The sequence below is a fragment of the Pundamilia nyererei genome, unplaced genomic scaffold (assembly GCF_000239375.1).
Source record: "Pundamilia nyererei isolate P.nyererei 1_Seehausen unplaced genomic scaffold, PunNye1.0 scaffold00140, whole genome shotgun sequence".
NCBI lineage: Eukaryota > Metazoa > Chordata > Actinopteri > Cichliformes > Cichlidae > Pundamilia > Pundamilia nyererei.
This window is the reverse complement of record NW_005187541.1, coordinates 1,456,405-1,483,273: the sequence shown is the minus strand read 5'-3', so window position 1 is coordinate 1,483,273 and position 26,869 is coordinate 1,456,405. Positions and strand designations below refer to the sequence as shown.

Sequence of the window (26,869 nt, the reverse complement as noted above, 5' to 3'; positions counted from 1 at the left end):
GTGAGTGTTTGTGTTTGTGGGTGCATTTGTGTGACCTCCTGCTCACCAAAGGGTCATAAAGGCAGGAAGTTTACTTAACAAGAAAACAGAACCTTCACCTAGGATGTGCCTATAATAAAACACTACAGCCTCCCCCACCATTCAACAGGCTGGGGAGGGAGTCAGAAACAAAGGAATGTCTTTGATCACATAGTTTGCACCAAGACTTACAAATTTAAGTAACACAATGACAACATTTAACAATTTGACTCTAACAGTTGCTTTCATGTGATTGGCAGATGTCAACATTTGCATTGATAAGTGGCTGAATATGTATACCTACAAAGTGCATATTCATAAATTACTTGAATACTTATAAATTTGCCTTATTAAGTCTACTAAGCCGAGCTTCTAAGCTCTCTGAACTTCTCTAACTTGCTTGCTTCAGCCTGGAAAATTCATCTTGGTCATGAAGTTCCAGAAATGTTGTCATTAGCATAGAGGCTACTTGTTGTGACTGTCAGTTCCATTCATATAAATTGGGAAAGAAAAACAGAAGAGTTTATTTGCTCTGTGAGAAATTTCCTTTTTATCAGTGAAATCTATATTTGTTACAAATTCTCCGAAACACAGCGACCAGTGACTCTTTGGCAGTCACCCAAAGGGGAAGACAGTAACAGAGATTTTGGCTGAAAATAACTGTGGTGAACAGGAACATCGGGTAAGTCTTATGAGATTTGACTTTGTCGTCTATTTTTGTTTGGAAATGTTTCTACAACACTTACACTTAAACTCAAAATAGATTCAAATTAAAGCAGTCAGTTCCATGAATACACCCTCCTCCACCCACCCATGTTGCTTGTCAAGGGAAAATAACATTTACAGTTCTTGCAAGAGGCCTATTGTGTTTGAATGTCGCCTCATTCACAAACTCTGAGTTACTTTTTCTAAAATGTGAGACACAAATAAACTTACTTGAATTATTCAGACTGTGTAGGATCACAGTAGGTGCTCCTGGACCTGAAAGGAGACAAAAAGAGCATCTAAGTAATTTAAGCAATTTCCAGCATCTTTATTATCATGACTGGAGACATTTCCTGTTAGGATGCCTGGGTCGTTGACCCAGGGTTTTTGAGTTTATTATATTATTTATAATTTCTAGTCTTTGGGTTTTTGTTAGAGTCATGTCTTATGGTTTGTTTCTGTGTAATCCTTAGTTGCTGTCTCCCCTGTCCGCTATATCCCTGTTTCCAGTCAGTGGCTGTCTGCCCTGGTCCCACGTCTCTGTTCCCTCTGTTGTAGTGCCTGCATGTGAGTCTGTCTTTTGTTCAGTGTGTGTTATGCGTTTCCTGTTTTACTTTGAAGGTCTCTGTCTTATCTCAGTGTGTTCCGTTTACGCTTCCTTGTCTCGTCAGTTCTGATTTGCCCTCCTGTTGTCCATTCCCTGATTGCTCCCTCTATGTATTTAAGCCCTGTGTTTCAGTTTGTCATTGTCGCGATCTACCTTTATCTTGCTGTGTGTTTGGTCTGTGTAGGTGTATTTTGTATTCTTAGTTTTTGTTACCCTTTTGAGTTCAGCATTAAAGCTGTTTTGAGTTACTTTCTGTCTCCGGAGTCTGCACTTTGGGTCCTTCTCCTGCCTGCACACAGCCGTCACATAACATTTCCACCTGACAGTTTGCCCAATTACGATTAAATGGTATTTAATATATGTAAAGGGGCTCCTTTAAAGCTGCTCTAAAAGGCCACTGTAGGCAGCTGTTATGTCACCTTCCCTATATTTTCTTAAATCAATTAGGGGTTAAAGGTCACTCGAGATGCCTCCCTAATATAAAATTAAGCCAGTACTTGTTAATGCCCTTCTCTAATATACTTTGTCAGAGGTTAATAGGATGGCAGGTGTGCTGTACTTAAAGCTCTCCTTTCTTTGAGTTAAAACACAAACCAACTTTTCCTTTATTTCCTTGCACTTATCTGTTGGTGGGCTGTATTAGCTTTGACCCAATGTTACACAGAGAAATGGCTTCATTTTGTGCATGTACCTGCTAGAAAACAGTAAACCAATCAGATCACTTTATGAGTGGGTTTAAGAGGCTTGTGCTGATGAAAACAGGTGTGAGAAGAAGCTTGTCAGGATTATGTGAACTTGGCCTTTGGAAGACAACAAGCTTTCTCCATTATTTTTATTGCTTTTGGGAAAGGGAATGCAGTTATTGTCCAATATATCATCACGCCAAAGCCCAAATGCCTCCTGCGCATGAAGAGCTTTCAGCTGTTCAAAATAAATTGAAACCACAAACAATATGAGTTACCCCTCATTAAATAATCTACTTGTTGCCCAATAATACTCCCTAAAAGCGATTACACACAATGTAGTGGCTAATTATTCATTTTATGACTCTCATTTCAAACTGATGAGAGATTAATTTTAAACTGAATCAGGAGGGTGACAGATCATGACGAGCAAACCCAGGCATGTGCCAGAAAAATAAATGGATGCTGAATAAATAAGGAACGTAAAACACAACATAATCCTAATTTGATTTTTTTTAAACCAGCAGCCATCTGCAGCTATGTTGTAATAGAATGAAGCGCCACACAAATTGCTTTAGATGGTTAAAATTGTAAAGATTTAATTTTTATTAATGTAACTGTCCATTTAGGTGATACAGGCCAGATGCCATGATGTGGAATCATCCCAACATCATGTAAGTATCTGCATGTGCTGATGTATCGTAACGTGGTCTGGCGAAGAAGGATCGGCTAGCAGGTCTAGTGGACATGTGGTGTGGAGGCTAGCCGGAAAACTTGGAGGCCAGTCAGTTAAATAGAACAAAAGACCTTTATGTGCCGTTAACAGAAGAAAACCATACAAGCCAGGTCTCCATAGCTCCATCCTATTCGTACATACATGTGCCGGGGGTTAGGCAGTCGCTGGTGCCAGCCCGTTACAATGGTAAGGTCTCTCTAAACAGATGCACGGGCAACAGCATGCTTGGCTGTAATGGCTGCCGCTGCATTCACACTAGGATACTCTGCAACTACTACAATAATAGAATGACACCCCCTAGTGGTGCTATACCATAATAAGGGTCGTTACAGTATAGTTGTTCAATTCTAGCTGTTTGGTTGGCATAGACAGCAGGCTATGAAGCTCATCAGCCTGAGGACTGGAATGAAAGAAAACGTCAATACTGCTGTGTTAGTTTTGGGTAAGTTATGAAGCTGCAAGTGTGTAACTACAGCAAAAAAAGTCAGAAAGTTTGATTTGGAATTCAGCAGGCAGAAAAAGTAATTTTAAAAGAGCAGGATTGCATTCAAATATTCTCTTGACATCCACCGGAGAGGTGTGCTACAAAACGAGATTAATGGGTTAGTGAAGTGCGTCGAGCTTAAAGTCAGAGTTTTGAGTGTCGTGAAGACAGATGACTTTTTACCTGGGTGGGTCACCATGGTAACTTTTGCTGAACATACATCCTGATCTGAAGCTGGTTGGGTTCAGAGTTTCAGTTAAAAATTGCCTGTCTGTATCTGTTCTTTTCATTACCATACGCTCTAAGTGTTATAAAGATGTTCAGCAGAAGAAATGCATTTGATAAACAGATGTAACCTTTAAAGGTATGCCAACACTGTGTGTCGCATTATCACAGGAATCTGCATGTCTATCTTCAGTTGATGAAAATGTATCAATTATGTTTTTAAGCTTGGTCCTAATTTGCTTTCAAGTCTGTTTTACACCACGCTAATAAAACACAGATAAGAAAACTCAGTCAGTCTGTTGATAGTCTAATTACCAGCAAAAACTTTTGTTTATCTGGCTGCAAACTATAGGACAGTCAGTGCTGTGTGTGCTGAGGAGCATTTAATGTTTAGAGTTTCAGAGCTCTAATGTGCAGCTGTCAGAGCAATAAAATAAACATATTTACTTAAGAGTTATTCTCATTTTATTTGCAGCAACATCGTTGCATTTGGTTGCTTTATTTTTCATATCCTTTATAGATCCTTATCACCTGTATGTCTGATAATTGGATTTGGAGTGCTGCACTCAATGCATCCACTATGTGCAGATGGAAAGCGAAATGACACTTCAAATGCCTCCTTTTATGTGAGCATGCACATAGCCTGAAGCAGTGTGGCTGATAAACACTGTCATGAATACCTGTTATCTCTGAGTTGGGTTGTAGGTTTTGTTGAACCAGCTAAAGTAGAGAAAGCCCAGATATGTTTAATTGCTTTGCAGTACACAGCTCAGGTCTGTTGTGAACTCATTTAGTTAGTTTGGTTGTACTTTCTGAATCAAGACTTTTTTATAACAACAAGTCTCATATTTGCATTTTGAACTTGCAATTCTTCTTTAATAGTTTTTCCCATTTGGGAATGCCAAACAAGCAAATATTTCATAAAGAGATGGGGGTGTTAACCTAACCTTAACCCCTGTGTGTATTACTGGTAGCCTGCATGTTGTTAAGAGGTTAAATTCATTCCCTGATCTAACAACGTGGGTGGAAGCAGACTGTTGTCTGCACCAGACTGTTGTGATTCTCTAAATCACGCCCACGTTTGAACCTCAGAGTCAAATCCCTGAACTATTTTATAATATAATTTTTCATAATAAGACCCCAATCACTTGGAAGTCTGTCACCCTATGAAAGCCAAAGACACTCTGACAGCCATTTGAAAGGGCATTTCATAGCAGGAAAACTGGAGGGCCCTTAAAGTGAGATACTGGTTGGCCTACCTTTACAGTCGAGGATAATGTGCTGGTTCGTGGGGCTGATGTCAGCGTCGAAGTACAAACAGTGGGCTTTATTCAGTTCACATGTTAAACACCGTCGGGGGAACAGGCCCACAGTTTTAACACTGAGAAGAGAAGAGCATTTAAAAAACGGAAAAAGAGACAAAGCACATAAAACTTTTTGAGTAAGAAAGTGAAGGACATATTTCTTGATCTTTTTTCATGATAACTCCCCCGAAGCGAACAAACCAGTAATAAATCATATCCAACTGGAAAGTATTACCTGTCTCGTTACAGGCTGGTATAGTTTACTCTTTTACATAAAGCACATTTTTCAGTTTTTTGGCATTTTTATATTTAACCAGTAGTCAGAAAAATAACTGGGAGGTGATTAATAATACAAATTTTATGTGTGAACTGGTGATAAAGTGGCCAAAATATTCAGATTAATCTCTACTAGTTCCAAAAAGTCAACCATATATCAATGTAAGAATAATGTGACAATTGTGAAAGTGAAAAATTCTTTGCAACCATTTTTTAAATTTTTTTTTTTATCCCATGTTCATCATCATCATCATCATGTGAGTAAATTTACTACTAATAAAAGTCCCTTGAGTTCTCATGATATAAGTTCGAAAAGTTTTTAATCATTTTATAAAAATTATTTAATTAATAATAATGATGCAAACCTGAAAAGCTGCCGTCTCCGTGGTGAACCCTCAGTGCTGAGAAAATAACTGTTAGAGGACATAAAAGATAATTAGTGCAAACAGACATGCTAAATTAAACACAGAAGCTCATTATCTCCTTGTTTTCTTTGTTTAAGCGAAATTCATACATTTAATTACTAAAACACACATGTGCCATGTGTGGCATCCACAGTGAACCAAGGAGAAAAGGAGACAATTCAGTACTAACTACTTTGTTCATTATCAACCCAACTCTTGTTATTGTTGTTTTTTTTCTTTAAATTAAATTTTTCTCTTTGTTTGTGGCTAAAAACATTTAAGATCAGTACTCTGGTCAGCTCTATTCGATCTTTTAAAAACACAACAGCATTAGATTAGCTAAGTAAGATTCAGTAATGCATGCTTGTGGTCACAGACTTGGCAAAACACATCACTGCTTGAAACCACGATCAGGAACTCTGTGATTAGAGGAATTATGAATAGGAGGGTACAAATTTCACCTTAACAAGCTCCTAATTTCTTAGAGAAGTAAAACAGAACAATCAAACAGATGGACAATAATAAAACTGAAATAAAATTACAATTAGAATAAGAGAAACAGAGTGGAAAAAGAAAAGTCATCTTTTAAGTTGGTTTTTTTTCATCTTATCATTTGCGAGCCTTATCTCTTCATGCAGGTTGTGGTGAGCTGAGAGGTTCTGATGGTCAAGGCACTGCCAGGTTTAATTTAAGCATCAACATTGGAACGGCCAGAATGGCTCCACCATAGGATGTAAGCCCGCAGACTGGTGTATATGGGGTCAACATTTCTCCTGGGTAGCCTGAGCCCAGAACTATACATGCTTTAAAGGTGATCCGTAAAATCTTAAAATCAAGTTGTGTGCTATAAGAAACCCAAACTATCGATTTCTTAACTACTCTGGGGTGAGAGGATGACTGTTTTTTTTTATTTATTTTTTTATTGAGGTCAGTAAAGTTTGTAGGTTTTAGGGGGAGTTTTGCGGTCACACTCACAGGTTATCGGTGTCCTCATCAAAGGCAATGATCTTTGTCACCTCCCAGTTTCCAGACGTTAGATGTCGGACTTCATTTTGATCAGCTCTGAACTGAAAAAATCAGAACAAGAGTAGTAGAGGGTCATTTGACTGAGCGCCATCACTTAACTCATGCTCAGGTGTCAGTCAAACACTACATATTCAAAAGTGCCCATGCCAGAAAAATATCAGTCATTAACCCAACAAAATGGAAATATTTATGAGCTGAATCAATCAGTAGATTCCATCATAGCTCTGATTCTCTACTGACAATAAAATAGTACACTGTTCCTTTTTCAGTGGATTTCTTTGGATGTTTTTAATACACTTGTACATGAATATGTCCAAGATTTACATATAGTCATAGAATTATATACATTTTTAGTTAAAACCCATGAGCACTACACATTTGTTTGTTCAGCCTGGCCATGAGCTGTGGAAACATTCATACAAATCTGGTACAGGTTAGATGTTTGTGGTTTATTTTTGTCCTCATGACTAAATAAATGTATAAATTTAAACAGACAAACACACAGGAACACTGCACTCACACGTGACTGTAGCAAAGATGCCAGACAGTACATTGTTTGTTTGTGGCACAACAACAGAGATTGGAGAGACACTGTGGGTGAAATATGCTCTGCGTGCAGCTTAAATGCACCTTCAGGGAGAAGACCAGGTGGATGATTGGCTGTACGGAGTGTCAGACCTTAACATGCGAGACTGCTGGACTATCCTCAAGAAAACCATTTGTTAAGGTGGTGCCAGATTTTTTTTGGCTCAAGCCAATAAAGCTTTCATTATTCAGAGGGTTATAGAATATCTGGCAACCAAAGGGTTAAGCAAAGTTAGGCACAAAACTGGCATTTAAAAATCAATCCGTTTTTACATCCTTCAGGCACTAATAATGACTGAAAAGTAAAAATAACAGTTTAAATGAAAATGTCAAAGAAGATGATGTTAAATACGTCCCAATCACAAAAGCCAGGCAGACAAAGAAAGGCACACAATCAACTTTGGAAAAATGGCTAAAAGATTGACAGACTAAAAAAGAAACTTCACAGTTTACAACTGTGCTAAAAAACAAACAAACAGTAACACAAGCAAGGTTCTGCATCTTTAATGACAGCTATGAGTCCTGCTCGTTTCAGCTCAGAGTCAAGCCTCTTTGCTGGTTGTTGCATTGCTGCAGACAGTAGAGGCTTGGGGTTTCTTCTTCCTGCTGAAAAGGTTTTAAAAACTCCAATTTCTTTTTGCTACTGTTCTAATCTAAAAGCCCTTTGGCACGGTTTTTTAATCATCTAATAAAACAGATTTGCCTTTGTTCTAATCAGTCCAGCTGTCTGCACACCTGGACTCTAGTTTCTGGAAGGCACACATCTGAGAAGTGGGCAGCCCTTCCCCGTGAACGGTGGGGTGTATTTTTTGTTAGTTTTAGGACGATCCCTAAACATGTTGGTCCTTTTTGCAATAAAGCAAATTGAGTAGCGTTTTTGCTGGCATGTGAGTTTTTGTGCAGTGTCTGTTGAAACCTTGAACTGGTTTGCTGTGGTGAAGGGAAAGCTCAGGATGAAAGCTGAAGTGGTTGATTTACTGCTTGCTTTATGTTTCTAAACTCACATATGTCCATGACCTGTAAGTAGGGACTGAAAGAATAAGACTGAACTTCCTCCAAACGATGTCTGGGCTCAGCCCCCTTTTTTCCCAGAAGAATAATCACAGAAGTTATCACAAAAATGAGGTTCCAGTTAAAGTATGCATCTTAACAACAAAAGCCCTCAATACTGAAAAATGATGCCAAGCAGTCAAGACCCACCTCTCATGTCTTAGGTCTATCTGTGAGACACCACCCGCATTAACAAAATGGGAATATTCAGCTTTCTAGGAATGAGAAAATGTTGGTGAAATCTTCTAATCATAAGTGTAATAATGACTTATGTTTCCAGGGAATCACAAGTCAAACTGACAGATGGCTCAGTGCAGCCTCTGCGACGATTTGATCGCTGTACCGGTCTGTAGTGTTAAAAAAAAAAAGAAAGTTGCACATGAAAGCAAGGATCTCAATTTTATTACATTATTACACACGTCATGAGTGAAGTAATAAGAATTGAACTTGCTCTAAACGGTGTCTGGGGTCTCACTTAGAGATGAGGTAGGAACCTGGTTATTCAGGGGGAGGTCAGAGTAGAGCAACTGCCACTCCAAATTGAAAGGAATTAACTGGCTCGGACATATGACAAGGATGCCTCCTAACTAAGGCATTGCTGGGATGTCCAGGGGAGGGAAAACCTTGGGGGAGATCAGGATACCCCGCAGAGATGACAGCTCTCAGTCTGCTTGCATCTGTATTTCCCTGAAAGAAGTTGATTCTTACCTGACACGATGTCATAAAGCCACAAAACATTCTGGTTCGGTGGACTTTAATTGACCATGGCACATCAGAAAACAGATTCCAGATCATTCCAGTCGTGAAGATTATTATTATAATTTTTTACAAATATCAAAACAAAGTCGTTATTTTAATATAAAAATATTGCGTTATATTCTTTTTTTTTTTTTTTGCCCAAACAGCCCCTTTACATTTTAGAACATTTATCAGACCTGACAAATCCATTACAGACCGAACAGGCTCAGCCAGAGATTTATTTCTGCAAAAACTAATACTGCATGAATTCTTACACTGGAGAACGAGTTCCCATAATTGGAAAACAATCTGAGGGAGTTAAAAACAGATTTCAAATAACCCTGCTTATTTCTGCTAACACTGAAAATCTTGCATACAACTTGCAGATCTGTGGATGTGCATGGGAAAACTTTAATATCTGTGCTGATGAGAACAGGCTATTGGATTTTGTGCTTGTGTTGGTGGGGGGAGGGATGAGGGCTATCATGAAATAGATGATTATTGCAACATTTTAATTAACAATTCGACAGCATCACAAATAAAGGTGACTTTAGCTGCGGCTTTGATGCAACATCCATCGCATTAACATAAAGTCTTGATCTCAGTCCTTTATAGACTTTGGTCAGATATTGGTTTTATCTCACTTTGAGGTACATAGTGTCTTAGTTGCCTTGACACACAATAATGGGCAAATTTGAATCCTACAAAGTCCATGTGAAGAGGTTGGAGGGGTGGCAGGGCCATGTCGCATGTTTATAAGACAGGAGATTGTGGTCTGAGTCCACAGGACTTGCACTTTGTCAGATTTATATAAGCCTGCGTTTTCCTAATTCTAAACAAGCAGTATTATCACCATCAGCACTTAAACTGGTATGTCACGCTCTACTGTCAAAGGATACCTTATAGTTACTGAAGAAAATGAATACGCACTGTAGTTACACAAAACATATATAGCTTTAAAGTGACTATGAATTCAGCATTCACCTGCGTAGTGAACATGGCAATATGATGAAACTCTCCTCGTCCTCCTTGTTTGACCGGCACTGTGAGGAAGAATCTGTTGCCATCTTTGGAAAACACGGGTTCCTGATTCTGTAGAAAGCAAATATGTGTCATATATTTAATATTATTTTTACAGATGAACCAGAATGTGCCTATTTATTTCTTAGAACATTAGACAAATTGCACATTTTCCAGTGTATCTGTAAAAGAAGCTGTGGAGCATGCTGAAGAGTCCTGCTTTCAGAGGCATACATCACATAGTTGCCAACTGCATGAACAAGTGGATGGAAATTATGCGCGGATGGCCTCCACAGCTGAGAGATGGCCCAACCACTTTTTTACCTGAAAGTAGCAATCTGCAGTGATTGTATATAAAGAGACTGTTGACTGACTAAATGAGTGACTACCCATTTTGTGGGAAGAAAAATGGATTGTTAGCATGGACGGCAGTGAGGAAAGAGGATGGATGATTTAACTCTATGTGGCACTTTAAGCAGGACAGTGGTAAAAAAGAAAGAAAAAACAGAAAAGTTTAGTCCTTGAAAACAGCTACTAAACTGTGGTCGGATTTTGGGAATTTAAATTCATAACAGAAGCCCTGCATTGCCTCATGTAGACAGGCTTTACAGTGCAGAGGGAGTTAGATGTAAATAGGGGGCATTATAAGAAATGAAAGGGGCATCATTGGTGATATGTGATTCATAGGGTATTTGATTCTATTTATGTATCTGGTGATGCTTGGTTCGTCTTTTTAAATGTGTTTAGCCCCTCAAATTTAAAGGACACACAAAGTTTATGGGCTGGATTAACCCTTTACCATAGCTCACATTTTTTCTCTTAAGAGGGATTTTATTCTTCCAAAAAATATTCTTAAAATGAATTAAGGTAGTCTTAGTCTGCATACCTGGAGTAGTTGTCTGATAACAAAAAAATGACAGCCAAATAAAATGTCATGTGATATTTTATCTAAAAAAAACAGACATATGCATTTTTCAAACTAATTTAAATGCTCACTGGTTAATAATAAATTCATGTTTAAAATGAGTTTAAATTCAGTCCTTGTAAAATCCATAAAAAGATGCAATTTTAGTTTTAACTTGTCAACTAAATTTGGATTTAAAAGCCATGAGCATCTGAGTAAAATTTACACAAAAATCCACATTTAACATTATGGAAAACATTATTAACACTATTTAAACTACAATAATAGTTACAAATGATTAACATAGAAGAAAAATATGCAATAATGCAGTCAGCAGGTACCGTATAAATCAAAAAAAATAATTATTGATATTATTATTAATAATAAAATAATATAATTGAAACCTTTAATGTGATTATATTTGTAAATTGCTCAGCAAATGTGGACTTTTGTCTATTTTTATTTTATTTTTAAAGTGCGATTCTGTGTTTTTGGTTTCTCTAATTTTCACTACTGAACATAAACAACACAAAATCACATCACTGCACACATGATATTTGAAGAAAAGTTTAAATCTCTGGAACCAAAACTGTGAAAAATAGAAACCCTCTTTACTCTAAACTCTAAATTCTGCCTCAGTTTGGGATAGATTAACTAGAATGGATTTTTTGGCACTGCGTTACTGAATATTCATAGCCCTTCCAACATAAAGCAAAGAGGCTGATGAACAAAAAGAACACATTATTTGTAAATTACACTTTTTACATGAAATGTTTACTTATTATATTAATTTGTGGATGCTAACAGTTTAAATTTTTCTTGAATTAAAAGCCTCAAGAATAAAGTTTAACATTTTTTTTAAATGAGCCTCATAAATCAACTGAAAAACAGGCTGCAGTATTTTTTTTTGTCTATACCATAGAGTCAGGAAAAGGGAAAATTCACACATGTGAATAGTCTTTGCTCTCGCCTCACCTTTCAGTCTGTGCTTGAGTCAGTTTCAATATTTCAGGGATACAGAGACTTTGAGAGTGTCTATATAAATACAGATAACTAAGAAATTCTACTTTGTGTTGCGTAATTTTTGAAAAATGTTGAAGCAGACATGATTTCAAGTGAAATGACAGCAATGGAGCACAAGCTTTTCAAAGTGACAGGCACTGACATGTAGAATAAAGAGAAGCTTACCTGCTTGGAGAGCCAGAGCTCAGAGCTTTCTTCATGTCTCTGAAAAACACATCAGAGCAAAATGTCAAATGAGTGTTAATTCAGCCACATCATAAAGATCTTCTCATCTGTTACAGTCTTTCTTTCAAGGTTCTATTTTCTGCTTCTATTTGGTGCATTGTGGTTTGGAAACGGCACGATAATTGATGTAATCACGTTCTTTCCCAAAATCATTGGTCTTTTATGTCAGCAAAATATTTACATAAGTGGTATATTTCTAATACTGTGTAAAAGTGATGCTGGAGTAGCACTTCAGTGGCTCATTTTCCAGACATAATCATCTGTCATGTAATGGCCCCCTTATTTTGCTGTTTATTTTAACACACCACTTGGGACATCATTCCCAGTTTGAACCCTCATTTCAAACCAATATGCATAAGCAGAAGCCAGAGTTTTGGCAAGAGGGCTCTGGGTGCTGTTTCCAGGCCTTAGCTAAGCTGCCTCTTGGCTGGACAGCGTGTTTGTCCATGCAAATCACACCAAATCAGAAAAGTGCAGAATTGGAGAGCGGCCTGTCCAGTCCCACGGTTCAACTGCGAGGTTAACACTGCTCTGTGTTGCCCAGTAAATATGGAGAGAATGTGGAACTGTGCTGCAATTTCGGCGGAATTTTTTCTCTAAACTAAAGAGTGCTTTTAAAACTTTTTCCGTCAGGAAGGCCAAAAGTACCTGTGTTTCTAAGTTTTGTTTTTATCACTCAACGACAAGTTACTGAACAGCCATTGGGTGAAACTGTTCTCAAAGAGGTATTAGGCGCTGTACCAAACCCCTCCTTGCTATAGTTTTGGTCGCTAGCAGTCTGGTCGCAGTCACCAGTTATATGTATGAAAGACACCAACTTGTCTTTGGTAAAGACACTTTGAAAAGTAAACAATGCACACTTCAAACTAGAATTTGCAAGTAGCTAGTGAGTGTTCCCAGAAAAGTCAGCATCTTCCATGCAAACTACTGGCAATTTGGCAGTCTGCTAACGACTGAAGCAGTTACAGGTAGGTACAGTACTCTGTGACAAACTCCAGCTAGCATCAACCATATCTTCAGCACCAACCTCCAGCAACCACTTCCCAACTGTCTCTGGGACACACATTTTTCTCGAACAACCCGACTTTCTCCGTGGCAAGCTAACAATCCAGCTAAGTAATAAGCTTTACAGCCATAATAACAGTTACAGGGGTTATTACAAGGGGGGAGACATCTCTCTGAGTCTGCATGGCACAGGTCCTCTGTGGGGAGAATCCTCTAATTGCAGCAATTAAAGCCTCCTCCCATATACAGAACTTATTTCAGTAGAAACTTTCTGGATTTAAATGCTGCCATTAATATTTGTGTGATATAAAAATTAATGAAGTCCTATATTTTGTCAGTTTTTAGTGATCTGGTTTCAGAAATACTCAAACCTGCCACAAGCAAAACGCGAGATATTAAGTAAAGACTTAACATCAGCTCTTTGATCATAACTAAACACTCTATCACATTAAGAGTTTAATGTGGTGCCTGTGCAATGAAGATAACCCATGTCTGTGTAACTGCTGAAAAGGTTAATGAGAGTCGTGCAAAAACAATCAATGTGCTTTCTGTTTAACATGAATAAAAGATGCCACCCTTGTTGCCTATCCTTACTTAGATCTTCATCTCACAGCAACAAAGCAGACAACAATCAATTGGCGATCTCAAAGAAGAAAAGGATCTAAAGTAACAAGAGCTGAAGTTAAGAAAGACAAGTTTAGAAAAAAATGCTCGTGAGTTTTACCTTGAAAATCAGATAAGATGTTCGAACTCACAAGGCAGATCTAGCCTTGGTCAAATGATCTCTTAGTTAAGTGCTAGCTGCAAAGTTTTTAAACATGAGTGAATACTTTGTTATATCAAAAACTGAGAAAATAAGTCTTTTTTCTATATTAAGGAAGTTAGCGATACTTTATAACATGAGATAAAAGAAGGAAAAATGTGTTAACAATTTTTCTGTCCACACAAAAAAAACACACACACAGACCGTGACGCAGGCTCCGGTGGTGGTGTCACACACAGTCAGGATGGAAATGTTCTGGGCCCGGTTTAACCATCTAACAGATGTCTTGGTCTTGCTGATCCACTTCACCATTGTTACATAATGTTCCCTATAAAAAAAATTATATCATAATGGTCATATCATGTCCTGTAATTACATGTTCACAAGCTAGATGCTTTTTTAATTTAGCACATCTAAAACCTATTAACAACTACAAACAACTGCTCTACACACTTAAGAAAATGAACCATTTGCACAGCTGAGCTCACTGGTTTTTACACCTCTACAAATTACCTCAATGTCAAGCTGCTTTTTTCCTTTTGTTAGTTCTCTTCCACACAGTCCTATCATGCTGGTAAATGGCATGCAGACTTTCAACATTCATTAATATCCACTCAATTCTGGCACACAGTAATGCAAGATTTCTAAATGGTATTTGCAGTTGTAAAATAACTGTGACACCAATTGGCCATTGTTTTTTCTTCTTCTTCATTTTAAGAACTGAAAGCAGTTTTAACAACTACATGCGCAGAGTGAAAGATTTCCCAATTACAGGTGCAAAGTTAAGAGTGAGAAAAAATGATCATCTGAAGTTTGAAATGTCAGAGGTATCCCTTTAAGTGGCACAGCAGCTGGTGCAAAAGTTTGGCAGGGAAAATGCAGCTCCTCTCACCGCAGCTTGAGTGTCTCTGGAGGCATGAGCTCCAACGTGTGCGTCGGCCCGTAAAGGTTGACTACATAGAGCTTCACCGCTGGGTTGGGTTGACCAGCCTGCATGCAGAACCAACAGTCCAGAGTTTAGACAGAAATCTCACTTCACTGCTGCGGAAAAATACTTTATGCAACACTCTCCAAAGTGGCAACTGTGACTTATAAAGTGCTGCCAAATTAAGTGATTTTGAATGAATAATTCATTGAGAGTCTTTAAAAGTCTTTAAAAACTTAAATGCACATACGGTTATGCTATTATGTGGAAACAATTTAGAATTTTTTGTCACACAAACTGAAAAACAGATACAAGAAAAAAGACAAAGAAGAAACACTGCATAAATACTTAAACTAAAGCAAGTACATATGACAAACAGACATGTTAAACTTGACAATTTCAACATTATTCTGCATACAGAGGAGTCCTAGAAAAACCCTTACCTAAACAGCTTTAACACTACTGGAAATGTGCACTATGATTCCTCATTTGGCTGACCAGATGCATTTAGAGCAAAGTTTAAAGGGTTAGGGGTATTGTTTGAATTAAGTTCATATCTGCTATATTGTATTTTATTTTCACCTGTTTTCACAAACTTGACCAGGGTGTTCCTGGCCTTTCACCCAATGACAGCTGGGAAGTTTAATAGGATACTGATATGGTGCAGACCTATAAATACTCAGGTTGGCATCTGCACAACAAACTAAACTGGCCTTGAACATAGATGCTCTCTACCAAAAGGGGCACAGCTGTTTCTTTAGCTAAGAAGGCTTAGATCCTTTGAGATCTCCAGCAAATGCTGCATGTTTTACCAGTCAGTCATGGCAAGTGTCTTTTATACTGCACTGGGAGGCAGAGGGGAAGACACGGACTTTGGCTTTTGGACAAATAGCTAAAAAGGAAGGAAAGTGGGGTCATTGGTGTTTGGTGGAGAGATGCACAGTGATCAGCTTACTTCACTGAGCTGCAGGACAGAACGGCTCAGAAGATCCTTGGTGCTCACTGTCATCAGGTTATTGAACACCTGAGTCAGTGGATAAATATCCAAAAGTCAATAGCCAAGGACCCCACAGCCATCTGTTACTTGCTCTGGCTGTCTCTGTTTCCTCTTCAACCATTTAACTACACAATTCTTATATAAAAATAGCTTTTTTGGTGGTTATTTAAATATAGTTAAACACATGTTAAATGATTGTGATACATCTTGTTATTTCTCATGAAACACTAAGTAAATTCTTTATTCCTTTGTTGGATCATTTATGTTAAATAATACAAACAAATATTAAATACAAAATACAAATGTTAAATATGGCTTTAGAATCAGTGTGGCTGTTTAGATTTTTAGACAACTAGGTCAGCCGTTATTATACTGCTTAAGCTAAGCTAAAATATAAAAGTGTAATCATTCTTGTCTCAGTGAAAAATTCTACCCATACTGGAGCAGGAAACAAGTCACAACTCTTCACTGGCTTGTCTTGCAAGTGGTGCCTCTTGTTGTTCTTCATCAAACTCATCTACTACCAAAAAACTCAGAAATACAGAGAAGCTTCTATGTGAATAGACTACCAAAAGTCTATGTGCTGGCCTTAAATATAGTTTACACACAGATGACAAATGGTCATCTACAATTATCATCACCAGGGGGTAGTGTCATGGAAAACTCTTCTGTGGGCAACTCTTGCTTTTGTAGCTCTTGTAGTCATTCAAGCTGTCATGGAAATGAGTGTTAAACAATAAAAACCATCTACTGCAATTTCCCCCATTATCCTTCCCCCAAATTCTGCTGAGGTTCCCTTTCCTTTTTCTGCCCTCTTTTCAGCCAGTTAGCATTCAACCCATACAAGTGTCAGTCCTGTTGGGCTATATGTGGTGTTGTTTTCTAAGAGGATTCTACACAAGTGCTTCTACATCACATCCATTATATACACAGAATTCTTCTCTCTGTGTAGCCAAATACATGCGAAACCAGCTGATTTTTTTAAGAACATCTAAACCAAAAAAGTTTGTTACAACAACAGCAAGTAAAACACTGAGCAGAAAAAAAACCCCATTTTGTATTATCACAATAACGTAAACAACCATATCTTATAGGCTACTATATTTCTGTAAATTAAGCTGAAGCATGATAGCATTGACACCAGCTGCTTTTATTTTTACTTTTATTCTTCCTCTTCTTTTAGCTTGACTAATGGAACCCAATCTGTCTCCCTCTCACCCTAGCTCTAGAATCCTCATCTGTCACACCAACCCTGTGGATGTCCTCCTACACTACACCCAAAACCTTCTCTGAGGTTCCCCTTTCCATCCAGTCTGGTAGCTCCATGTTCAAAATTCTTTGTCCAAGAATCCCAGTTCTATTCTATTCTGCTCTGTTTATATAGTGAGTCACAACAACAACACCTCCAGACTGTTTATATTGTAAGGTAAACGTCTGCAATAATACAGAGAAAACCCCAACAATCAAACGACGCCCTTTGAACAAGTACTTGGCGACAGGGGTAAGGAAAAAATCCCTCAGGGAGTGGCAACCATCTGCTGTGACCGGTTGGGGGTTGATGGGAGGAAGACAGGATAAAAGACACACTCTAATATCCCTTCTCTGTCCACATGTCCAAATCTCAGCTCCCAAACTGCTCAGTCTGAGCTGTCCCTCTGACATGCTGATTTCTATTTCTGTGCATCCTGGTCACTTCCAGTGAAAATCTTAACATCTCCATCTTTACCAGCTACAGCTCTGCCTCCCTTCATTTTGTTAGGCTCACAGTCTCCAAACCATAAACTATCGCAGGTCTCCATACCATCTTGTTAATCTTCCCTTCCACTTTTGATGGTATCCTTCTGTCACAAATCACTCCTGTCACTCGTCTCCACCCACTCCACTCTGCCTGTACTCTCTTAAGTCACCTCTTTTGTTCACTGTCTGTTGACTTGGATGGTTGACACCAGGTATTTAAATCCCTCTTCCTTTTATTTAGGATAAAAGATAATGTATGTGTGTTATATGCATGGATGTCGTCTAAGTGACTGTTACCTTGGGGTAGGGGTACTGCTTTCCTTTTGGGTATGTCATGCCAGTGAAGCGAGGTAAAGCCATGTTGGGCACCAAAGTGTCATTGAGAACCAGGAAGGCCAACCTCTCTCCATCAGGAGACCACCAGTGAGCCACATGGGTCTGGAGGATCTCCTCTGTTTGGAAAAACCAGCAGAAAGTTTTAATCATTACATTAATGAATACGGGGGGGCTGAAAGTATTAAAAATAGCTCAACATAAATGCTGTTCTTAAAGTCACAATGTGAAGATTTTTATATCGAGGTCCCAAATTTGAAGGCATCAGCTAATATTAGTTAAATTACTAACTGTACTGTAAATGGGCTCAGTTTAGTATAACGAGAAAACACTTGTGTTTGAAGACTTAACACAAAACCAAACACATATAAGTGGAAAAAAGGGGGTGCTAGAAGCATTTGTGTTAAATTAGGTGTTAATCTGGGTTCAAGAGTCACAGATAAGTAAATTACTTTATTACACAAACATAATTAAGAATAAAAGAGAAAAACAAGAAAACAGCAGTTACTGAGGTTGCTTGCCTTTTAAAAAAAAATAAACAAACATTTACATAAGCTTCTTTTCTCCTGAGAGATGGGGCAAAGTGGCTAAGTGTATGCAGTGCGTGTTTGCTTAAAGCACATAAAATGACTCCTCACACCCACTGGGGAGATATGAGCACCAGAACAAACGTTATGAATATTTAATAATGGTAACATTTCTAAACACAAGTATTTTTAGTTTAATGAGATAGTGTGTCAATGCTTTGAAATTAAGCAGACATATTTTTTATTCCAACTTCCCAATAGTTAAAGCTCACTGCCACAAAGCAGTTTCTCAGCAAGTCATTACATGCATAAAGGTTTGTCTGTAATTGGCATTTTCTTGCCTGGTTTCTTCAAACAACACCCAGGTAAATGTATACTCTACGCAATTTTGCTAGTCTTATTCTCAGAATGTGAAAAAATGTTTGTAGAAAACTGATAGGTACCTTCATAGAGCCAGTCAGCAATTCCATTGAAGATGACCCCGTCTTTTCCCGAGGATGTTAGCCTAAGGGAGTTACTCTTGACATCCGACTGATAATAGATGTTGTTTTCAAATATGTAGATCTACGGAGACAAAGCACACACAGGAACAACTTAATATGATACAGTAAGAAATAAGGAAATGCTGCCAAACGAAAAATTGGTGCATGACTCTAAAACTTATTAAGCATGTGCCAAAGTTTGGACTGTAGCACACATGCACTGGATTAACAGTTACACTAAATGTGCACAGTATCTGCTCAGCATCCAAGCAATTCTTTTAGGATTAAAAGTGCGAGCCAGTGCTGGTAAGCCAAGTGATTAATGCTAATGTTCTGTGTACTTTATTTATGAAAGTAAGCTCTTACTCCTTAACAGCTCAACAGTAACTTTAAAATCACAAAATCTACCACTGGGATGTTAAAGTTCAGAGATTTGCCCTCAAAAAATCAGGAGGATTTCTCAAAGTCCCCAAGTCTGTGAGTGTCGACATTGGAATTGGGCCCATGTCTTACTTTTTCTTTTAGAGATTGTCATGCTAAATTGGCACTAGAGTTCCCTAACTCTTTTTATTTCTATTTATTTATTTATTTTGGCAGGACATGAGAGATCGGCTCAATGAATTAGATCTGGGCTACAACTTAAGCTTGGCCATTTGTTAAATTGGCACTAATAAAAGCACTAGCGATTTAGTTTCTGTTTGTATTGTATCCGTGGTCGCACAGACATCTGTCATTGTATTGCACTAATACGAATGAAAACTTAAGGACCAGTCTACAAAGCCAAAGGCTGGCAAACCCAATTTCCTGTTTTTGTCTGCCACCTGGCTAATACTACACCTGACCACAATGCCCATCCATGTGGATTGTGGGAGAGGCTGGCAGTACCGTGCTATCTTTTTCAAAGGTGTTTAGCTTGGCTTGGTGGATCAAGTCCCACCCTCACGAGTGAGCCACCCTTCGATCTCTAGTGGCACAAAAGCATCAATGGTTTCTCCAATCCAGGAGAGGTGTGTATCCATGAAAAGACTGTTCAATTGGAATGGTTAAGTACACGAACGGAGGCCAAAATGAGTTTGCTCAGTGGGGTTCTTGGGCTCACCCTTAGAGAAAGGGTAGAAGCATTGAGATGGTATGAGCTACCACTCCTTTGTCTTAGAAGAAGCCTTTGTGGGAGTTTGGTCTTCTGATTTATAGGAAGTTTGTGGGCATGTTCAATCAAAAGGAGCTCATGGGGCATTCAAAGACCACAGGAGTCTCACCAAATGTTGCACTGGCTCTGGAAACGTTGTATGCCCAGAGATAATGGTGGTCTTTTAAATACTTGGAGACTGTGGTCTATGTCCTATTTGGAAAAGTTCTGAACTTGTTTCACTTGTTAGAAAGAAGTAGGTTAGGGACTAAAATCTACTTGGTTTGGTTTTTAACACTTGTTTAAATGAAGCCACTAAAAAAATGCTTGGGAAGGTTTAATTGGTAAAATTTACTTGGGGAGGGTTTAAGCAACAGACTTTGTGGATTTCTTAGGATTTCCATGTACATGTAGCTGTCCAGAACCAAAAAATTAATTATCTCAGATCAAAGAAGTATCTGTATTCGGACCTTCCCAAAAGCCAGAAGTCTGTTGCTTTATATGATCTTACATAAGAATTCATTAGCAAGGAGCCTCTCCATGCACTGACATAACCTCACAGTCAGCAGAGCCTTCTGCCGTCTGGCTGGAAGACATCCAGATAACATCAGTCCAGTAGGCAGTCTGTGCAGCATGTGCTAAAGGGTTCTCTAAAATGTGAGGGCTTATTATTATGATTGTGAAGTGAAGATTATCAGACATTTGAGGTTTTATTGCTGCAGGTTGGATTAAATTGTAGAGGCTTGAAGTGTATTAGTGATGTCAGCAATAACAAAAAAAATAAAAATAAAATAAAAAGGAAAACAGTTTCAAATAATCTAAACAACACAATTTCTTTTTTGGGTTTTTCATGTAACAACCGCAACAATTTCCTCTACTAACTGGAGATAGCATTCATGTAAGTAAAGCAGTAAAATGGTTGACTTGAAAATTTGTCTGATGAATTGAAAGCAGTTCCTTTTCAATTTCTTTGGAACGTTTCTTATAGTTAGGAATGTGATGCAGAATTCACAGTGCTTTAATAATTAATATGCTACGGTACACGCAATCTCATACTTCCCCATTGTGCAAGAAACTATACAAATGTTTTCAGTACCTGAAATAATTTTCAATATTTGACATTATATGTTACTGAAAATGGGGATGGTTCTAAACAATAAGAGTAGATGGTGACATTATGGGGTTTAAAATGTATAACATAATCCGCCACAATTTACAATGTATGTATGTATAAGGAAATTTTAAGTTCTGGTCATTTAAAGGGTGTACTATTTTACAGCAACCATGCTGTGTAAAACAGGGACAGTCCATGCTTCCCATATTCCCTGTAAGTATCCTACTTTAAATAGGCTCAAAAACCAAGATAGGTTATATGTATACAGTAGACTTTGTAACAATAATACTACAAAAGAAACACGTTTTGCCAAAGTTTAATAAGTTTATTAGTAAAATTTAAATATATGAATCAAGGCTGCGTTTAAAAGTAAAAATCTGTTTTCTAGCGACAAAGGAAATAAAAGTACTATGGCTAAAAAAAAGAGAGAAATTGCTAAGGTACAATGGTTACCAAATTTATTAGACCAACACCCAATGTAAGGCTTTTCCCAACTACCAAATCATTTTATGTGCTTGTTATCATTAAATTATCAGTATGTGCAAGCTCTTTAATTGAATTGTTATGTTTAATGGTGAATTATAATTGTTTTTTTTGATAAATTTTCAAATTAGCCATTTCACAAAATAACAGAGCAGATTATTATTTTTTTTGATTAATAAAGCAAATTTACATTCCTCATGCAATGTATGAATGTGTACTTGATTAATTTCTTCGTGGAGACTTTCAGTCCTAATAAATAATATTTTAAAACAGGTTTTTGACAGTTTTCTAAAATCTTTGTATTTCACTGATTTGGGGATTTTGGTCTATTCATACTTCAAATATGCACTAATTTCCAGTTCCATAATAGCACAGTAGGCACTCATTAAAACTCCTCAATTCTTTTTAAAATCGAGAATTGTTACGCTCATATTCTTTGCTAAAATAAGTACACTTTGATTTGGTGGAAGTTGCCAACATTATCTAAGAATTACTGGGAAGCTTAGCCATCATGTTAAAAAGTGTGTTACAATTAAAATTCAGTAAGCCGCTCAAATGGGACTTAATTACAACTTTGTAAACTGTGAAAAGTCATTATCTTGTTAGTTAGTGTCACTGTGCATGTCCAATCCATTCTTTAAGACTCTACGGTGATGAATGGACAGCACTAATACATATTCTAGTCATAACTCTCAGACATCTTCCTAATGAGAAAACACAAATTCCCAAAGAATTACTGTGAAGCTCACTTACAGCCGGTTACAGCGAAATACACGCCATGTCATTGTTTCCAAAGATGCACTTCCGCCTAATGATGCTGTGCTTGCCACTCGAGAGCTAGAAAATCTTCACATATGTCTACCTCACCTCCTTATCACCATAATGACTTCCTAATGGAGTCGTGTTTGATTTATGCTCAAATATTCCAAGCTCAAATTTGCAAATATGGACACTGCAGCTCTACTATGCTTTTTAAGCCTTTTAGCTGTCAACAAAACAGCCTTCCCATCTGTCCTGTACAGATACATAAAAAAAGTATGATGGAAGAAAATTAGCATTTAATTAGGGTCCCCTCAAAAATGTGAACCTGAGCACGTTAAGTAGGACATTGTGAATTACAAATAGCAGCACGAAATTGACGGCAACAGGGCACAAACAAAGACAGCGTTCGGCGTGGTGGAAAGTCATGTGACACAATGTCATCCACAGGCCTGGAGCTGAAGATAAATTCCTAATTTGTGGGTTCCAGAGTCGCTGATCCTTCAAAACGCACTATTTTATTTTTCTGTAGAAACTGTGAATTGGCTGTTTACTGGATGCCAGATAAAGACTGTAGGACTCAGCAACAAATGTGCTGGCAAAAGCAAAGAGAAGCCATTGATTTTGTGTCTAAACTGATTTAACTGAGTAACAAAAACTTATAATAATAGATAAATAAAAATCGTATCTGTTTCATCCATGTAATTTGATACTTATGTTCAAAAATGAATGAAAAATATTTTAATTGGAGTAAATCTTACATATCTATGAAACAACAGGGCTGTGCAAAAGTTGCATAACCTTGTAAATGTTACAAATAAATTTTAAATATCTTTTTTTTATTGTTATCTACCTGTGTCTGATACCTGATACCAAATCTAAGTGTTTTAAAGAAATGGCATCCAACCCAGTGTAGTGAAAGCAGTGCAAAGTGGAACTATAAACAGGTTTACGGTGTGAAAAGATTCTCTATGTGTCCTCACCAGCTGTTGGCCTTGCACCCCCCAGGCAGCATACTGGAGAACTGAGTTAACCACCTCAGGAGGGTCCAGCTCCCAAACCTCCCTAAAGTAAGGAAAAGAGTAAATAGAGGATAATAATCACTCAACATCCACTGGTGGATAATGGCTAGGCTACTTTATTAGATGAAAATTATGGCCATAGACCCATTTGCCTGATATCAGCACAGACATGACAGAGATTAAAAGGAAATGCCAGAGCAATGCCCCAAAATGGCACAGCTTTCTAAAATAACACTCGTGTTTGAAAAGGATAATCCAATCAGCTGTATAAAGTTTTAATCTCTCTCTGATTAGTAGTCAGAATCCCGCTCATGACTGTGACTTATGAAGCTGGCAGGAAGTCATTTGAGCATGTCCTGGACTGTTACTTTGGATTGAGACTTTGTGCAGAATGTTTGGAAAATCAGTCTGAAAGCAGCGGGATGCCACAAACTGCAGGCTGATCTTCAAACTTTATTTTGACTGAACATAAAATTTAGAATGGTAAAGTTTCAATACTCTGCACAAGCTAGTGAGAGTTCTGGGGATATACAAAAAATATTCTCAGTCTGTACTTGAGGTAGTCAACTTATTACTTTCCATTGGATGTGTTGTTTCCTCTATTTGACTGCAATTGATACAGTTCTTGTACTTTTTACACTTGTGTGTAATTTTACACTGCAGAAATGTATAAACCATAAAGGTGGTTTACCCTTGCTCTAAATACATACACATCCATAAAATCTGTCTTTTGTTTTAGTGTAAAAATATAACAAAGATCATTTTGCAATTTAGGATTAGTTCAAATCAATGATAATCATACTAATTATTAACATTAAATTGTACATCTAAACAGGTAGTAATAGTAGTATTAGTAGTAGTAGTAGTAGTAGTATCTACTTGCACTGTGAAATTCTGTGCAGGTTTGCAACATTAGGCTGAGTCTGGGTAGAGAGTACAGCCACATGCACTTCAGAATTCATTCAGCTCCTCTATCAGCACTCACATCATCAATAAACACCAGTGATGCAGTTCCTTGCTTACTTACAGCCACACAACATAACATCACCTCCACCATATGTGAGAGATGATGTGGTATGCTTCTGCTCATGACCTGTTTCTATCCTTCTTCATATTTTCTTCATCCCACAACAGGCTGATAGCACATGGAAGGAAAGCTTATGCAGTGAGGACACTGGCAATGGCAGCTTACGCCTTTCCATTATCCAGTGGATTTGAATTTCTGCTCAGCTAATTATTCAACAAAATAAATGTATTCTAGGTGAACAATACCCTGACAGCCACGATGCTGAAAGCACCTGTCTAATATTGTGTATACCCTGTTGGAGTAGCTAAAACAACTGTAACCCCTGAAATGCATTGGACAGGACTCCATTGTGTTTCAGCTTCGCCTGAGCTGATTGCATGAACTCAATTATTGCGATTCCACCAGATGCGCCACTGTGTGTGATGTCTCACAAATGGCTCTCTGGTGTGCCCCTCTCCCCACTGGATGAACTTTGGGCCTGCACTATCGCCCAGTATAAGATAAACAAAGATGATTTCGAATCGTGCAAATAAACTCCAGTATAGCACAAGAGGAAACTCTAGGCAGGCAGGTTTCCCTGAACATGTGGGGCCCTTAGAATGCAGCATGGGTCTGCTTGTTTATTAATCTCAGTCAGCTAACATCTGGAACAAGACAAACAATCCAAATAACAGACATACAGTTTGTTTCAAGCGTGTCACAGCATGTAAATTGATCCCACAGTACTCTATTCATTGTACATAGCTTATATAAAAATTCCTGTGTTCTACAAATTTGTCAACCCCTGTGAGTCATGGATATTTTTCCACTAATGACAGGTGTTACTACCAAAAAGGTTGCCCCTCAGTAACCGCTGAGGAACACTTACCGAGTGTGAATATTGTAGATGCTGTAGGAGGCCATGTAGGAGTGGCGATAAACCTGCAGTAAAATAAAGAGAGAATGGAAGAAAGATTAAAATATGACTGAAGCGTTAACGAGAGAAGCAGAAGTGTCACGATAATGACATCAGGACAAAATAAAAATGAAAAGAAGAAAGGCATCAAAGAAAACAGATTGCTGGCTGTTCTCTGTGATAGAATCTGTAGACAATGCAATTTGCATGGGTGACAGCTGTGGGACGAGGCATTTTAATTCCATCTGAGAAACCCATCATCGCCGAGTGCCTATGTGCTCAAAACTCGGGAGAGACAGAGATGGAAAGGAGCAAGGGAGAGGCATTCAAAATGACAGAGGGGTGCATGTAAACTGTCTGAACCACCACCCGCCTACCCCCTCTGGAGAAGCTGTGCTTGACATGATAATAGACCTCTGACCGTGGCTAGTGATCGGGGACAGAAACAGCCCAGATTTTTGCATTCCATCAGGAAAAAGACACTCAAGTATTCAGCTCTGATACAAAGAAGCAGAGGAATTTTACAAGCGCCAACTCTGACATGACATTCTGTACTAATGTAAATATTAGTGCAGATGAGAGCTGCAGTTGACTGGGAATTGATGTAAGCCGAGACATAATGTTATTCCACTCATCAAAATGAGTACAATTGTTTCACCAAAGGTAGTTAGTATTGTCATTTTCCTTGATTGGAATGGATGGCTGAGTGGATGGATTGATGGATAGAAGTCTATTTTTCCTTTCCCACTATATTAAAGTTTAGATTTACCTACAAAAGGACACTGAAGACAACAAAACCTTCCAAATGGTCAGTGATATACGCTTGAAATTTTATGGTCCACTGTTTCAAGGCTGTAAAACAATATTTTTTACAGCCTTATTATTTCTTTCTCTACAAACAAATACAAAAACAAGTACAAATCTATTTACAGGTGAACCAGTTTCATCCCCAAACTTTATGACTTTTTCATAACATTGAAAATAGATAGATAGAGCAATCGATCTTCAGCATGATCCAGTATTATTACTTTATCCTCAGGCATCAAAGAGCCTTATCTGAAACAACAGTCTGAAAACTAAGTGAGAAAACTAAAGGGGAAAAAGGAGGAAAAACAAAGTTTAATGACATGAAATGTGCATAAAGGTTATGAATTCTGCAGAGCCCCAGATGGGGGCTCTCACTAAAATAGCCATGACAAGTCAACATGAGTGATCTCCCAAGCTGGAAGGGAAGTTGATCTAACTCTGATGACTCTGACAAATGCTTGTGCTCCCTGTTGTATGCTGTACAGCAACTGAGTAGAAATGAAGATGACACAAGCACATTTCACAACATCTGTGACATTTGCACTGTGTGAGGGCTTAAAAAAAATCCAGGCAAAATCCAACTACTAGCAATAATGCAGACAAACTCAGTGACAAGGTTGATAGACTACATTTCAGCTAACTGTACACCACTAAACTTATATTAAGATTGTGGCGGACCACCAGGTGGCTCCACTCACACCCAAGTTGAACGGAAGTGTTGGGGTGGAGATTTTGGCGCTCAATATATGTGAAGTTCTGAGAGTCAGTTAATAAAGTTGGAGTGAGACACAGAGACCTCTCCTGTCGTTATTACATACCTCCACATTGGTGACCCCTGTAGCGAACATGCT

At 38.1% G+C, this 26,869-nt stretch overlaps 1 protein-coding gene across 2 annotated transcripts in view; it reads right to left on the bottom strand.

Moving 5' to 3' along the window:
• dpp10 (dipeptidyl peptidase like 10) overlaps positions 1–26,869 on the bottom strand; it is a 252,663-nt gene that overhangs the window by 14,277 nt on the left and 211,517 nt on the right. For both annotated transcript variants that reach the window (XM_005744209.1, XM_005744210.2), the window contains exons 6-17: positions 25,185–25,237; positions 23,251–23,332; positions 18,744–18,864; positions 17,738–17,892; positions 14,674–14,771; positions 13,986–14,109; positions 11,954–11,992; positions 9,826–9,933; positions 6,418–6,509; positions 5,404–5,451; positions 4,718–4,839; positions 955–999 (exon numbers count right to left, since the gene is read on the bottom strand). In XM_005744209.1, coding sequence (XP_005744266.1) covers positions 955–999; positions 4,718–4,839; positions 5,404–5,451; positions 6,418–6,509; positions 9,826–9,933; positions 11,954–11,992; positions 13,986–14,109; positions 14,674–14,771; positions 17,738–17,892; positions 18,744–18,864; positions 23,251–23,332; positions 25,185–25,237 — 1,087 coding nt within the window. The remainder of the gene's footprint in view (positions 1–954; positions 1,000–4,717; positions 4,840–5,403; positions 5,452–6,417; positions 6,510–9,825; positions 9,934–11,953; positions 11,993–13,985; positions 14,110–14,673; positions 14,772–17,737; positions 17,893–18,743; positions 18,865–23,250; positions 23,333–25,184; positions 25,238–26,869) is intronic.